This window comes from Ambystoma mexicanum, chromosome 6p (genome assembly GCF_040938575.1).
Source record: "Ambystoma mexicanum isolate Mex_15411 chromosome 6p, UKY_AmexF1_1, whole genome shotgun sequence".
Classification (NCBI taxonomy): domain Eukaryota; kingdom Metazoa; phylum Chordata; class Amphibia; order Caudata; family Ambystomatidae; genus Ambystoma; species Ambystoma mexicanum.
The window spans coordinates 1,466,380,572-1,466,395,120 of record NC_090935.1 but is presented as its reverse complement, the minus strand read 5'-3'; the positions used below and the strand labels follow the sequence as shown (position 1 = coordinate 1,466,395,120).

General features: G+C 45.4%; 1 protein-coding gene across 2 annotated transcripts in view; it reads right to left on the bottom strand.

The window, feature by feature from the left end:
- GRSF1 (G-rich RNA sequence binding factor 1) overlaps positions 1-14,549 on the bottom strand; it is a 415,554-nt gene that overhangs the window by 194,268 nt on the left and 206,737 nt on the right. For both annotated transcript variants that reach the window (XM_069626280.1, XM_069626281.1), the window contains one exon: positions 12,471-12,646. In XM_069626280.1, coding sequence (XP_069482381.1) covers positions 12,471-12,646 — 176 coding nt within the window. The remainder of the gene's footprint in view (positions 1-12,470; positions 12,647-14,549) is intronic.

The window sequence follows — 14,549 nt, the reverse complement described above, 5'->3', positions numbered from 1 at the left end:
GGCAGGTGTTCCAAGGCAGAGGCAAGCTCTGTCCCCTTTCCTCCAGGGAACATTGGGGATGACTGCTGTTGGACCAAAGCCTGCACTCTCTACCAGTTGCACTGGTACCAGGCTACTCATTGGAGGTGAAGGATTCTGCAGGATCCAGCTAGCCTCTCCAGACTGAGTTTAGAGGAAAACGACTAATCTTGACCATGAATCCGTGGATTGGGACTCGCAGCACCAGAAGCAGCAAAAGAGCTGAATGCTTGTATTCTGCAGCTTCAAAACTTCCTTGAACTAGAGTCGATCGCATTAGGACAGCTAACCATCAGGACCCATGGTGCTGCTTTTGGAACATACTTTGAACTGTTTTCCATTCATTGAACCGATTCGATGTTGCATTATACCAGTATAACATAGCACCAGTTCGGTCCGAACATCCACTCGCTGCTGCAGACTACTTTGAATCACCGCCTCTACAAACAACACATCGAACCGCCGAAGGTCACAACATCAAACCGCTGAAAACATTGACTCGAACTGCTGGAAGCATTGTGTTCCTCGTCGACTCGACAACGCAAGCCATTGTTTCAAAGTGACAACCTTCTGACCGACACTTCGAACCAAACAGAGCTCTGCAGGGCTGGTCTTAGACCAGATTGCACCCCAGGCAGGAAAGCATGGTTGGCGCCCCCCAAAATTTTGGGAGAGGTGCTAACTTCAGAGACGATGGGGAGCGGCAAACTTACTTGTGTGGGGCATCTAACCTCTTTACACATTCTAATGAGACTATTCTAGTACAGCTTCAATTTTACAATCAGTTACCTCTCTCCTTCACATCTGAAACCAGAGAAACCACACATTTAAGCACTGCTGTGAGAATGAACAGTCTCCTGCCCCTATCCTTCCAATCACTCCCCTGACATGCAAGTACCAACACCCCTCCTCTTTCATTTGCCGAAAAATGTATGCCTACGAATGCATGTGCCAACAATGAAACGTTTTACATTAGTAATCGCCAGGCATTTGTTCACTGTGCAACCGCCAGCACCATTCATTGTCTGTGTCTACGGCTCTGTTCGCCTTACCATACATGATGAATGGAAGAGGGGGATCGCCGATTTCTGAAATGTCTTACTAAGATAAGGGGAGGGGTCACGGGGTTCGATGTGTTTTGCTTAAGATTGCAGGTGTCAGATCTGAACCACTGAAGCTGATATGGGGTATTTGCCTGGGCTCTGCTCGATTCACTCGAGGTGCTCGGTTACAGAGGGGGACCTGGGTGGGCGGTCTAACCAGTGCCTGTGCCCACCCTCCCATAATCCCCTCCCTTTCATTTGTGTCTGATCTGGTGCTTCTCCAGTGACTCTGTGCGCCTTGGTGTGTGACCGGGAGCAACACAATGATGGGTGCAGTTTTCAGTCTGTGTGTGCCCTGTGCAGTCTCTTAACAAACACCAGCATTACAGGGAAGCCTGGCACCTTTGAGACCAATTGCAGAGTCCTTGGGAAGTGAGGGCGACTGGCAAAATATATAAGCATATGTGGATGCTATCTTACTTCTCTGCACGGCCCATTTGGCCTGCAGACAGTCACTCATTTTCAAGTTGATTGCATTGTCTCAGTGACACCATGGATGGTGAGGTGGAAACGTAAATGGTGGACTTCTAATATATATAAATTGATGCTTCTGCAGTCCGCAACCCCAACCTTACTTTGTGGTATTGCAGTCTAATACTACATTCCGAATGCTCGTTCCTCTATAGTGTTTATATTGGTTGAACAATATTAATGTTAAAAATAAGCTATTTTAGGATATTTTACACTCGTAATTTAGCAAATTCATGAATTATATAAATTGCTGTGCTTGCGCTATACCCAGAGCACAGCAAAAAGAGCTTTTCGTGTCTGCGTTAAAGTGGCAACCATCATTTTAAAAGTAGGGTATTTTGGTATTGCTTAGTGTGTGAGTAAAATTTACATTAAAGGCGGTTACTCTTTTAATGAAGGGGCTTTTTAGTGCTCCATTACAGTGACAAATGAAAGCCTTTGCATTCATGAATTGCATTAAAAATACATAAAACCTATGATATGAGCGACTCCAATATTACTGTCTTACGCTCGTACTGCATGGTCGTTACACCACTGCCCCACAGCCACCTACACAGCACTGGACTCGCATAGTAAGATGCAGAGCTATAATAATGCAAACACAGGCACATCCCCTCTTTGCATCTGGACCATGTGTCCCATGCTCGCACAAGAGTTGCATGTACCCGAGATACTAACCACTCAAGAACAATTTCGCAAGTGCAGTCTGTATTCTACCAGCCTGATCAATCAATCAGCCCCAAGTCGGTACAGCACATTGTCATGATGCCTACCTCTAAGGAGCCAGGCCGGGCCCAGCAACCCCAGAGGCAGACATCATTTTCCCCAGGGAAGTCTGAGCGGGCCCAAGTCGGGGCCCTTTGGACTCAGTCCTGGCGCCTTAGGCGCCAGGCTCATAGCGGGCGCCAGGCTCATAGAAGAGGATATGTGTTTAAGCGCTTGGGTGCACACTTACCTGATGCAGACCTTGCTGCTTCATCCAGGCCCTCTTGAGGCCTGAATGGGACTACTTAACCTGTAGGACTACTTCACCACCCGGGTGTGGTCGGGGAAGGATACATACCTGATTGGTGGAAGGATACATACCAGGAACTTCTTCCAAGGCTATTTAAACCCCACCCGAACAGCCACACATGCTTCGCGTTGTTCTGCACCTAGCAGCTGGACGCTCACCGTGTCAGCTCCTGCATCCTGACTTCAGCCACGCCTGCCAGCACCCTGGAACACCTGCAAGGGGAGAAAGGAAGAGAATAGGAAGAAGAAAAGCCCTTACCTGCTAAATCTGCATCCCGGAGTCATTTCTCCAACGGCCCTGAAAAGGAAGACATCATTTTAAAGGCATTTCGTTTCGATCGCTGCAGCGCTGCATTTTACTCACCTTTGCAAGGCGCTTCCATCTTCAGCAGCGATCTTCCGGATTCAGCTACGCCCCGGCGCCTAGAGGAAAAAAGACAAGAACAAAGGTGAGAGGGAGAAAAGGAATAAGGAAAGCTCAGTTTCCTTTTAAGTCTTACCTGTTGGATTATTCCCACTGCATTTCGGGTCCTGCCGCTTCCTGGCATCTCCGGACCCCGGCCCCTATGGGGAAAAAAGACAAAGACATTGAATGAGCGAATGCAAAGACATTACCTGAGCGCTCATCCAGAACTGTTTCACTTCGGGTCGGCGCCATATCTCCGGCACTCCGAACCCCGGCCCCTAAGGGGAAAAAGACATAAGCATTAGCGCTTGCTGCAATTAGACAACGAACATTATTATTAAGCTTGAACTTTTGAACAGAACTTTTACAGCGCCTTACCTGAACAGTCAAGCTTACCTGAACTCTCCTCAATCCAGTGAAGTAACTGGGTTTCAACGCGCCCCTGCATCAGAAGCAGGATGGAGAGCTCATCCTTCCAAACCCTAAGGTGAGGCTTCACGGGGAATCGTGGAGGAGGTATCGTGGAGGGTTGGAAGGGAGTGGGAGGCTTGAGCATTGTTCCACAGTTGGTAATACTCCCTTTTCACGCACAGGAGGGTATCCAACGAGCCAGGGAAGCCAGAATAGAGGGGCCCTTCCTGTCCATCTTCAGAGTTCTGCGCCTTCGACGCCGCGCCTCCGTGGGAACCAGGTGAGCGTTACACACATGCGCTGAGGAGGAGGCAAGTGTGATCACCCAAGCCTTGGCCTGGGAACTGATAAGCAACACATATCGCTTTTAAGGGCCGGCCGCAAGGGCTTGCAAAGACCCCAGAGGAGCCTGGCTTTGAACGCACCGCTGCTGACTGCAGGAATTGGAGAGTCTGATGATTTGAAAAGTTTCACTTTGTTTTTTGTGTACCGTATGTACTTTTTTACAATAATTAAAATGATGACAATGGTATTGTTGAAGTCAGACTGGCACCTCAGGCAGCCGTCTGCACTGCCTGATGCAAAGACTGGCCCTGGAGCTCAGTTTCACCTGACTTGCTACCTGGCCCAGCATAACTCTCCATTTCTGAACCTGGTTCGACCCACAAAAACAGCATCCCAAAGACTTTTTCGGCAACAGGAAACCACCCAAGCACAGATTCAGGTTCTTTTATTGAGGTCCAGTCCCCATGGTCCACTTTTGGTACCCTAGAGATTCATAAACCATCCGTTTGCACATTATCCTACAAAGACATTCTTTTAAGTGACGTTTTTGCACTTTCTTCCTTTTCGCCAAGTGTGCTTGCTACATATATATTCTCTGTTTTTCCCCTGCGGGGTTGGGTACAGGGGGCTTGTAAGAATTTTCATAGTTCATAACATTGGTGTGTTTGAATAAAATATATATAGGTGTCATAGAAACTTAATTGTGCATGCCTTCATTTTGGACTTTTGGACTATTGCTGTTTGGGTTGTGTGATGAATCCTTCACTGATCCGCCAGCCTAAAGTCTCCTCCCATGTGGCAGGGGAAGGCAGCCGCTACCTGATCCTAACCCTGGAGGTGGCATCATGAGGGAGGATCACATGGGAGAAGATGGTTGTCGGGGACTCCCTTGGAAGAGAGGTAGTATTCTTCTTCTTGTGAGGATGAGTACCCTATAAATCTCAAATATCTAATGACATGCTGTCACTGCACAAGTCCCTCCCATGAGAGACACCAAGGAACCTTCCATGAAAGGCCACGTAAACAGAGTTCATTTTGTACCTTGGGAATTCCGGAGTCAAATGTAACATCCTCTAATGATCAGGATTCTGTCGTAGGTAGAAGTCCTAACCCTAATACCAAAGCACATAGCATCTCCTAGTTCTGGCAACCCTCAGTTCATGAATCAATGCAAACTAAATATCCATGAAAAAACAAAAACCATTATGGACTTGAAGACCATGTGGTCTAATTGTGCCCACTCGCATCCCCAAAGTGGGACATTTAAATTTGTGAATGGTCCACAGGTGGAGAAAGGAGCAGCAGAGGCAGCAGCAGTCAGGAGAGAAACTGTAGCTGAAGCAGAAGGGAAAGCACCAGCAGAAGCCGACAAAGGAAGAGAAGGCGTACGGTTTTGCAGAGTATGCACAGCAGGAAGCAGAATCTGGGAAGAAGGCAGAGGGGTGAGAAGCCCAGCTGTGCAGGAGATGTGCTCCCGACCCGATGCAAGTCGCTCGGTATCCAGTGATATTTTCGAATAGAAATGACCGAAAACCATTTTCAACTAATCCAAAATATCGAAAAAACATTGATTTTTAAAAAAGAATTATGGGGGTGGGGTAAGGGAGTAAAACAGGTGGGGAGGGGTTTCGGGTGGGGTTATAGACAGAGCACAACATGGAGCTTTTTGGGGAACCCCCCAAATGAACAAGTTACTTTCTTACCTGGTAACGTTCTTTCGATGGGATGGTCCGACGACGTATTCCATATCTATGACATGTAATCAGCACAGCTGTGGTGATTACATGTCATAGATATGGAATACGTCGGAGGACCCAATCCCCTCGAAATATATTTTAAATGCGCCATTCTTTCAGTATTTAAGGTACGTTAAAAATGTTTTCGATAAAACATTTAGAAAAAAGAAGAAGAAAAAAATCATAGATCCAAGTTGCTCAGGTGGGCTGGAGGCAGCGGATACTCAACGGAGCGTGTGAAGCTCTGAAGAAGGGCTGTTCAGGCAGCTGCAGGAGAGCTGTCAACGGGATCGCCGGACCGCGGGGGTCTGACCATTCACTGGAGCCCTGTCCTCACCAATATTACAACGCAGCCTGAAGGCGTGGCACAGACGGTGAAAGAAGACGATGAGTTGGCCTGAAGCAAGAGGTAACCCCAGGGCGCTCTGAGCAGAGTATTTGGGAATAAAAGACATTTTTGAATACCGGACAAGTAGAAAAGAAGGGCAAAAGGGCACACATTTCCTTTCATGAGATATCACCTTGGGGAAACCTGTAACCCACATTGCCTCAAGTCAAGAGACTATAAGGAAAGGCCAAAATGGTACAACCCTAACCACGTGGGATATTGGTGTGGAGAAACTTGGATCAAACATTGCCATCGGCGAAAGAGACCATTTGGAGTTCTAGTTAATCCTGGCAGGCGAGTAAACCAGGAAAGAAATATCCGATTTGAAGAAAAGTTGTAGTTGGCAGGTGAGTAAACCAGGAAATAAATATTTGAAGAAACGTGGTTGTGGTAAAAGAAGTGTTGTGTGAAGAAACTATTAACTTTATCATCCTGACAAACTGTTATATAACAAAAGACATTTCTTGTGCTGTCCTGACAAAAGTATTCTACTAGAAAAATAATTTTGATATTCTTATAACCACTTTGCATTTTGGGAAGAATGCTTTCTGGAAGAACCAGTTACCTTGGTTTTTAACAAGTGTTTTGTGAAAGAGACATTTTCTATACCAAGTTGAAAGACTCATTGGATGGAAATATTTTGCTCTGAACTGAATCAAATGTCATAGAATCCGAACTTTTTCAAAGGTCTTCCTGAATTGATTCTGGGGACGGGAACCATAACAAAAATAAATAAACCAAACCCTGGTCACAAGGAGTACTTTGTGAGGATAAGTTTGAACGTTTGCACATTTTTGTTGAACTGAAACCAGAAACATTTACCTCATGCACTTTGGTTATGTTAGTGTGAGGGTCAGATACATTTGGACACAAGATCTTTTTTCTTTAGCTTTAGTTAACTAGGTAGGAGCATTCTTGTTACGATAGGGACAGGTAGGAGTTTATCTCACACTTCTTTACTTTTAATATGAAAATGGCAAATACTGAAAAAACTACAGCTTTGTGTCAATCTCATTTCTGACCCCTCACAGTTGCTACTGTTATAACATTCACAATCCTACAGTTACGCACGTTTCTTACATCACACCCAATTTTCATTCATTAGTGGGGCGGAACGCAACTTAGTTTTCAACCTCTCTCTTCCTCTCCGTTATGGACATTTCATACAGATGCAAATGCTGGAGATTCCTTGGGGCTGCCAGCTTTATGCAACAGCATAAAGCAGGTGGACCCATCAGGGATCCACTGTACAAGCTGCCTGCCATTTGGACAGCAGAGTGATAAGGCGCAGGGCAAAAGGCAGCGTTCACGTGTATGCCGCCTTTTGCCTTGCACTTTTGCACTCCGCCATGCAAATGGTGAAAATATGGCAGCTGGGGTCCCCTACGTGCATGTCAACATGTAACGACTCTCTGCAATCAAATTATGAATTTGATGAAAATGGGCTCCTCAGTGTTTTCATGTTCAGTAGGTCTTGCGGTCCAGTGAACTGCACATATGCATGGCATTACTTTGTGCAACTGGGTCTTTTATTGATTGAACTCGTATTCCTGAAATGTGGATGGCTGGTACAGTTGAGAGCACTGGACAGCAAAGCAATACTACTAGCATACATATTCAATGTGCCGAAAAAGAACAAAAACACACTTGCCACACTGGATGCTTCCTAGAAATGTTCAAGAAGCAGCCATGTGGTATATAAGGCAGAAGATTTGTAAACCAAACTTCCGGATTATCGCAGATTTTGAGACTTGCCAGCAGCCATGGAGAAATATAAAATGTCTGAAAAAATGAAGACATTTGACCATATTCAAGAACAGGCTTAGCCAACATTTAAAATGATGCAAGATTAAATGTCAATATGCGCTTGTTGCAAGCAACAAGGTATGTTCGATGTGGGCAAATGTAATCAGTGGAAGCCATCATTGGGAATTTCTTTGCACAAACTGTTATAATGATGGCATACTATCTTGCAAAAATGAGTGCTTTGAAAGGGTAATATCCTGAAGTATGGGAAGGGTTTGAAAAAGGAAATGGATGTAAGCAAAACTAATAGTCCATACTGTGCTCTTAAGGCCGATGACGTATTTGAACATCAAAGCACATTTAAAGGTTACTGGGGGTTTATTTGGCAAAACCCAACACTCATGGGCACCTGCACGCTACAGTTTAACAGCAGGGGCACTTGACCATATATCTCAACAACACTGAGCACAGCGGGGATACTAGAGGAAGTAGTATCATAAGTGAGGACTCCAAAGAAGCCATAAACAGGTAGCAACTTATAATAAAAGGCCAGATGTATATTTGTCAGATGCAGTAGCTTTGCCTGTTGTCACCGCTAGAGGGAGCTGTTACCTTAGGATATATAGTGGCCCTCCTGTGTTAATGAAAATCTGCACTTTGGCCCGTGTACAGGGACTCTTCCACTAGTATTGCAATAAATAAAGAAAATTGCTTATTGAACTTAAAGGGACTGAAAATAATGTTCATATGATGGACCTGAACTTGTCAACATTCCAACCAAGACCATTTTTAAGAGGAAGTGTTACATAAGAGGGTGAGGAGCTCGAAACAGAGACCCATCTCTGTAGTTCGTATTGCGCATTTATTTAATTCTAGCAAGAACAAACTAAATCTGTGTACAAATGCCAAGAAAATAAAAAAAGTGTCTGTTACAGAGTTAAGAGCAGACAGATCACCATTTGCACTACCTGTAAGCAGATCACAGCATCAAGTAATTTACATGACACTTTACTGCTCTATGAATCCCCTGCTGTACACACAATCAATGCTTCATTGTAATGGGACACAAACTATGTGATGATTCACACACTAACAAAATTTAGCAGGCTCTGACGAAGATGATTTCAGCAAAGAGGATGGTGGTCACAATTAGTTACCTACTAAAAGTCCACTGTCCCTCAAGCCTTTATGGGCTATTATCAATCCTTTCCCTATTGTTCCCCAAACTCATTCCCCAACAGACAGCAGTTTGGTACTGGGACGAGGAAGAGACGAACTAGAGAAATACATCCTCTCTTTATGACACATACACATTAGACACCAGTAATGTACTGGGACAACGAGGAGGCCGGCAAAAGCAATGCAGGACTCCCGAATCAGCAATAAGCGGTTTAGTCCTTTTTGGACCAATCAACCTTGCGGGAGGTTTAAAAAGCAGGAAGCAGGACGAAAACAGAGTCAGCTGTGGAAACAGATCTACGGACTGCTGGAATCGAGCATACCTCTCTCCTGGAATGCGGTGTGGTAGACAGAGTGCTCGAGAACCCCTTGAAGTTGCAGAGTATATGCAGCGGGAAACAAAGCTGAAGGAAGCTGGAGGCCAGTGGCGGGCCATGGAAAGGGAACAGGTGTGACCAAGCAAAGCTGCAGTGCGAGGCCTGAACTACGAGAGAAGCATTGGTTGTGTGAGCGAAGCCACAGAGAGCCACTTTTAAAGTACAGACATTATTCAGTTGTCTGTGTCTCCTTCATGATACCTTCAAAAACCATATTAGAGAAGTTAAAGTAAAGTAGCAATTGCTGGAATGTCATACTGATTAGCTTTATTTCCTGAGGAACACCTAATTAAAAGTACATATTAAGTTTCATAAAATGAAGATTATGTTAATGTTAAAGGAAATTTATACCGCACACTATATTTATACCACACACTATCACCACCGGAGTAGTCCCCTGGCACTGTGGTAAAACATTGACTTTTTTTAGGCCTGAAAATTAATTGCAAATGAAATCACAGAAATTAAAATGGGTGCATAAATAATAGGATTTTGAAGATTTTATTAACTTCATTCGCACAATCCCAATGGCATTAATCCTGCAAGTGTCGCACCATAGAGTGACACAATGGGAATTATTGATCCACTGGTACTTTCTGATGATACAAAATTAGTAGAGGTGTATGGAACTTTGGCATTGTGTAGGAATTCGGCAGAGGTTGGGCTAAAAATAGACCACTTGCCTTCGGCTAAATAGATTGCTACTAAACTACTAGAAGCGAAATGCTTGGTAAGGGTGGTCCGATGGCACTGGCTGCTGCGTGAAGCTCAAGTTTAAAAGCCGAGAGGATCAAAGGGGAAAAACATGAGGCAATTGCAATGCATAGTCTAAGCAAACATTGCCCGGCAGAAATATGTTAAGTGCTTCGGTGTTGAAGAGAAAGCTGGCTGGGGAGGAGAATATCATTTTATTTTTATTTTATTGTTAATTTATAACACGCAAGCACGGGATCCGAACCTGCGTTGTGCCACGTTGTCTTGCTTCCAAGACAAACCGCCTTACCCCTGAGCTATCGATCCTCTGCAGGCCCTGCATTGGCAGGTGCCAGGGAAGGGGGAAAGCTAATAAAGGATTCATTAAAACCCCCTCTGCCATTCACTGAAAAATACATTTTATGTATTTGCCCGTGTTAGTTAAAATAGGCCATTACAAAAATATAGAACACAAACCATCCCCCTTCTGTTATCCATTTGCAGCATACTTCCATATAGCTAAAGTTTACTCCTTGGAGACAGCGTGAGAAATGCTCATGTAGGCCCTAAGGCGGGATCCCTTCACACTTCCTCCTCTTAAGCTTTGACCCAGCAGGGTATCGGGGAGCACTCAGAATAACAAATACAAAGCCTGCAGTCTCACTTTACCATTTAGTTAAGAAACACACAAATGCTGAGCTTAAGTGAAAAGGGGAGGACTAACAGGAGTTTACTTCTGAAAGGCCGGTTGGGCTGGAAACAGGTCAGTAGCATCCTAAATATCTGGCATGTGACAGTTTTTGCCACAGACCGACCTGCCTTACATGAGGTTCAGGCTGAGAGAATTACAAATGTTTAATAGCCCAGAAAAAGCTTATTATGTTAAATTGTGTATGGTACAAGAGAATAACAAGAGACATCAAAATATCCGACATGTAAGACGAAACCACTTAGTCGACTCATCCACAGCATCACAGCCCGTCCCACACACGAAAGCTTCAATCAGACATATTCACTTCGATGGTAGGGTAGTCACGCCAAACCGAATCTCTAGGTGTGGGCCTCTCTCTCCCCTTGTGGGACTCGCGATTCTAGCTGTGTTTCAGGACGGCATTCAATTATTTGTCATATCCAGCCAAGTAAGTTACTATACTCAGTTGCTCAATTGGGCGTGGGCCTCTCCCCCACTATGCGGGTCTCCCAAGTCTAGCCGTTTTCGCACTAGGCAGGACTCCCGAAACCCAGGCATTCAGCCATACCGTGATTAGCTGCAAAACATTTAACCCACCAACCAAAAAAACAAAAAGCTCAAAACTTTCTACATGCTTATCTCACTCAAACTAACACAACCACCTCTCGCACCGCAATCCGCATGCACTTCACCACACTGCTACAACACATAAACCGCACCAACAGCACACGAGGACTGACATTGCCCCGATACTCGCACCAAAAGCTCAGCACCCGGTGTATACTGAGTTGAAGCTGCCAACAGAACACCACTCCTCTCACTATCCTACTCACTCTTCCCCCTACTAACCCATCCCACCTTCTCGTTTGCAGATCCACCAGAGCGCCTGGCGACCAACGCCGTTGGTGACGGTGCACGGTACAAATATCTTTAACATTTAACATGTATGCTAAAGCATGTCCTCTTCTAAAAAGAAAGGAATGTCAATGTTCTGTTCCTCATGCAGATTCTATGCACTTTATTGTATGAACTAGCAGGTAAAAGCTTATTGGGTTAGTGTGTCTGCCGAGCGAACATGTATGCAACTTAAAAGTCATATGCCCACATCCCAACAGGCTTACCCAGGGCCTCAATGCCGTCCTTGTAGTATTGTGACAAACAGTAGTATTTACAAAATAAAATGTTTACCTACCTATATCACAAGCCATATTTCCTGCATGCAAATCCACCTTTTTGAAATTGCCTTGCTGTACTCCGAGGACCTTCCTATTGGGAAACCTAGTTGATTTTATTTTACTTCGATAGTGCTACATGCCAAGAACCTTTTACACAATTTAAGTGAATTGGTACAAAATAATACATGACAAACACAGTGAACTGAAGAAACGGAGCAAAATAAATTTCATAACCGCAAAACACAAGTATTGATGAACCATGAAGCCGTTCATAGCAATGGTCGAGACAAAAGCAGGCAACCCCCAGCGCAATATTGTGGAAGAAATACATAGAAACGGTTCCATGCAGATGAGTAATCTTCGGATTGGAAGCAGTGAGTGGTGAGGAGACAGATTAGGATATAGCTGAAGTGGCCAGGATTGAGAGGGTTGTCTCAGTGTAGGAAAGAACACAGCAGCTTTCTTCCGCCCCCCCCCCCCCCCCAAGAGGATGCATTCTTGACTGGCTTCCAGGTTTTTAAATAAATCTGATGGCTTATGAACATGAAAAGCAATACAGGAAATACAAATGCTAAAATAACAGTGCTTTTACAAAGTATAGACCTTACTTCATTAGAAAGACTCTTCGGCTTCGGCCGAATAGTTGTGCAACTATTCGGTCGAATAATAAATATGCTATTCTGTAGACCCCTAAAAGTTATCCCACATCTTCCTCTCTAAAACTGCCACTGTTTTTATTGAGCGCAGACATAGTTATGGGAGGTGCCAGTCGCTCACCTTGCAAGTGGTCAGAGAAGGAGTCCAGTTCCTGAGCAGGTTCTGCATCGATAATGGCTGGCTCAACAGCGTCTTCTTTACTTGTTGGAGTAAATACTGAATCCTGCCTTCTCTTTTTGTATGGGAATCGTAAAGTTTGTATTTCACTTCGCCTACTTTTGAATATTTCGATATACCTACAAGAATGCAGAAGACAAAGAAACGATGAAACACTGAATTGTCAATAGTAGGCATGGAAAAACAGTTTGCGCACCAGTAGTGCTGAAAGTTTTAGGCCAGGCCATCCTCGCCTTACAGACTCTAGCAGACTGGGGTGACTGAAAAGCATCAGCCAAGTGTGCCCCCCAACGTTCAGCGTACCTCAATGAAGGCATCGGCAGAGTCTGAAGAAAGATGAGCTGACAAGCGGACTGCAGAGGGGAGAGTAGCCGAGAACATGTAAGAATGAAAACGCTGAATGGAGTTCGTTACCATGCGGAGCCTCTTCCACACTAATATTTGGCAATGGGAAGCAGACGTACCCCTCTCCGTTTTTATTACACCACGATAACAAGCTGGGAGCCCACTGTCATTTATATACAAATATGATCTTGGATATTACTTCCAGCATTCACAGCAGAATAGATTTGACTGAGGTTATGCTACTGGAACCTTCAAGGCTGGGACTGAGGTCCAGACACTAAATTATAAGTTACTCACTGTAGTGACTAACATACTCTGAGTCCATAGTCCCCTTTTCTCCATACTGTATGGGCAACCCTCGCTAGGGACGGGAGATGGAACCTTTTTCACCAGAAATGTTTTTCTTGCCCATTAAATTCAGAGGCACACCGTGGTGCGGCCCTGGGAGCATGCGCTCCTCAGTCCCCATTGACGCGTCAATAATATTACCATTGCCTAATGACACCAGTTTTACTGGGGGTGGGGGGTGGTGGGACGTATGGTGGAAAGCAGACTATGGACTAGGAGTACCTTAGTCACTACAGTGAATAACTTATAATTACTCCTACGTCCTGTCCCCTTTCCTTCATACTGTATGGGCGATTACAACTGAATGTAGCCCCAGGGAGGAGAGGAGAACCTTCTTAAGAAACCAAGTTCATTACTATAGCCTGTCCAAATGCTGGCTGACCTGGAGACGGCATCCAAACAGTAGCGCTTGCAGAGGGCCGAAGGGGTCACCCAAGAGGCCGCCCTGCTGACGACCTGCCACGGGACGTGCCCTTGGAACGATATTTCCCTGGCCCTGATCGCATGGGCATGCCTATTTGCCGGAAGCGGTTTGTGCCGCTCCTCATAGGCCTCCTTAATGCCCGAAATCCTCCACCTTGCTATGGAAGCCTTGGAGGCCTGATATACTGGCCTTGACCCACCGAAGGTGAACAAGAGAGCCCCAGATTTGCAGAAGCTCCTGGTTATGTCCAGGTAGAACTTTAGAGCAAAACCAACATCTAGGCAGTGCACTGCCCCTTGAGCATTCTCCTTGAAGTGTGTGAAGAAGGTAGGTAGCACTATCTCCTCATTTCAGCGGAACAAAGAGACTACTTTAGGCAAGAACGCAGGGGTGCGACCTGGGGACTATCTTGTCCCTATGAAAAAGGTAGTGTATGGCTCCGAAAAGGCACCAGATCTTGAATCTCGCTGACCCGGCGTGCTGACCTAAGACCCACCAAAGGGCTGTCTTAATGGTGACCAGCCTGATGTCTGCAGACGCCATTGGCTCAAAGGGTTTATGCGCCAAGGCGCCCCACTCTGTTGAGGTCCCACACTGGGTGTGGCTACTTGGTAGGCGGGTAGAGCATGGAGATTCCCGCCAAAGTCCCCTAACCACTGGGTTGGGGGATGAAAAAACGTCCTCCTCCGTGTTCCGGTAGGCTCAGAGGCCACCAGATAGGTGTAGCATGTGTCTATTTGCACCTCTGAGAGTGCGAGGTGTGCAGAGAAGGAAAGTTCGTCGTCCAATGTGCCTGTGAGCGAATCGACTTCCCTAGACTCCACCCAGTGGCAAAACCCAGTACACTGGCTTTTGTATTGGCTCCTAGTAGCATGGTTCCTAGCACCCGTAGACCCTGGAAAAGA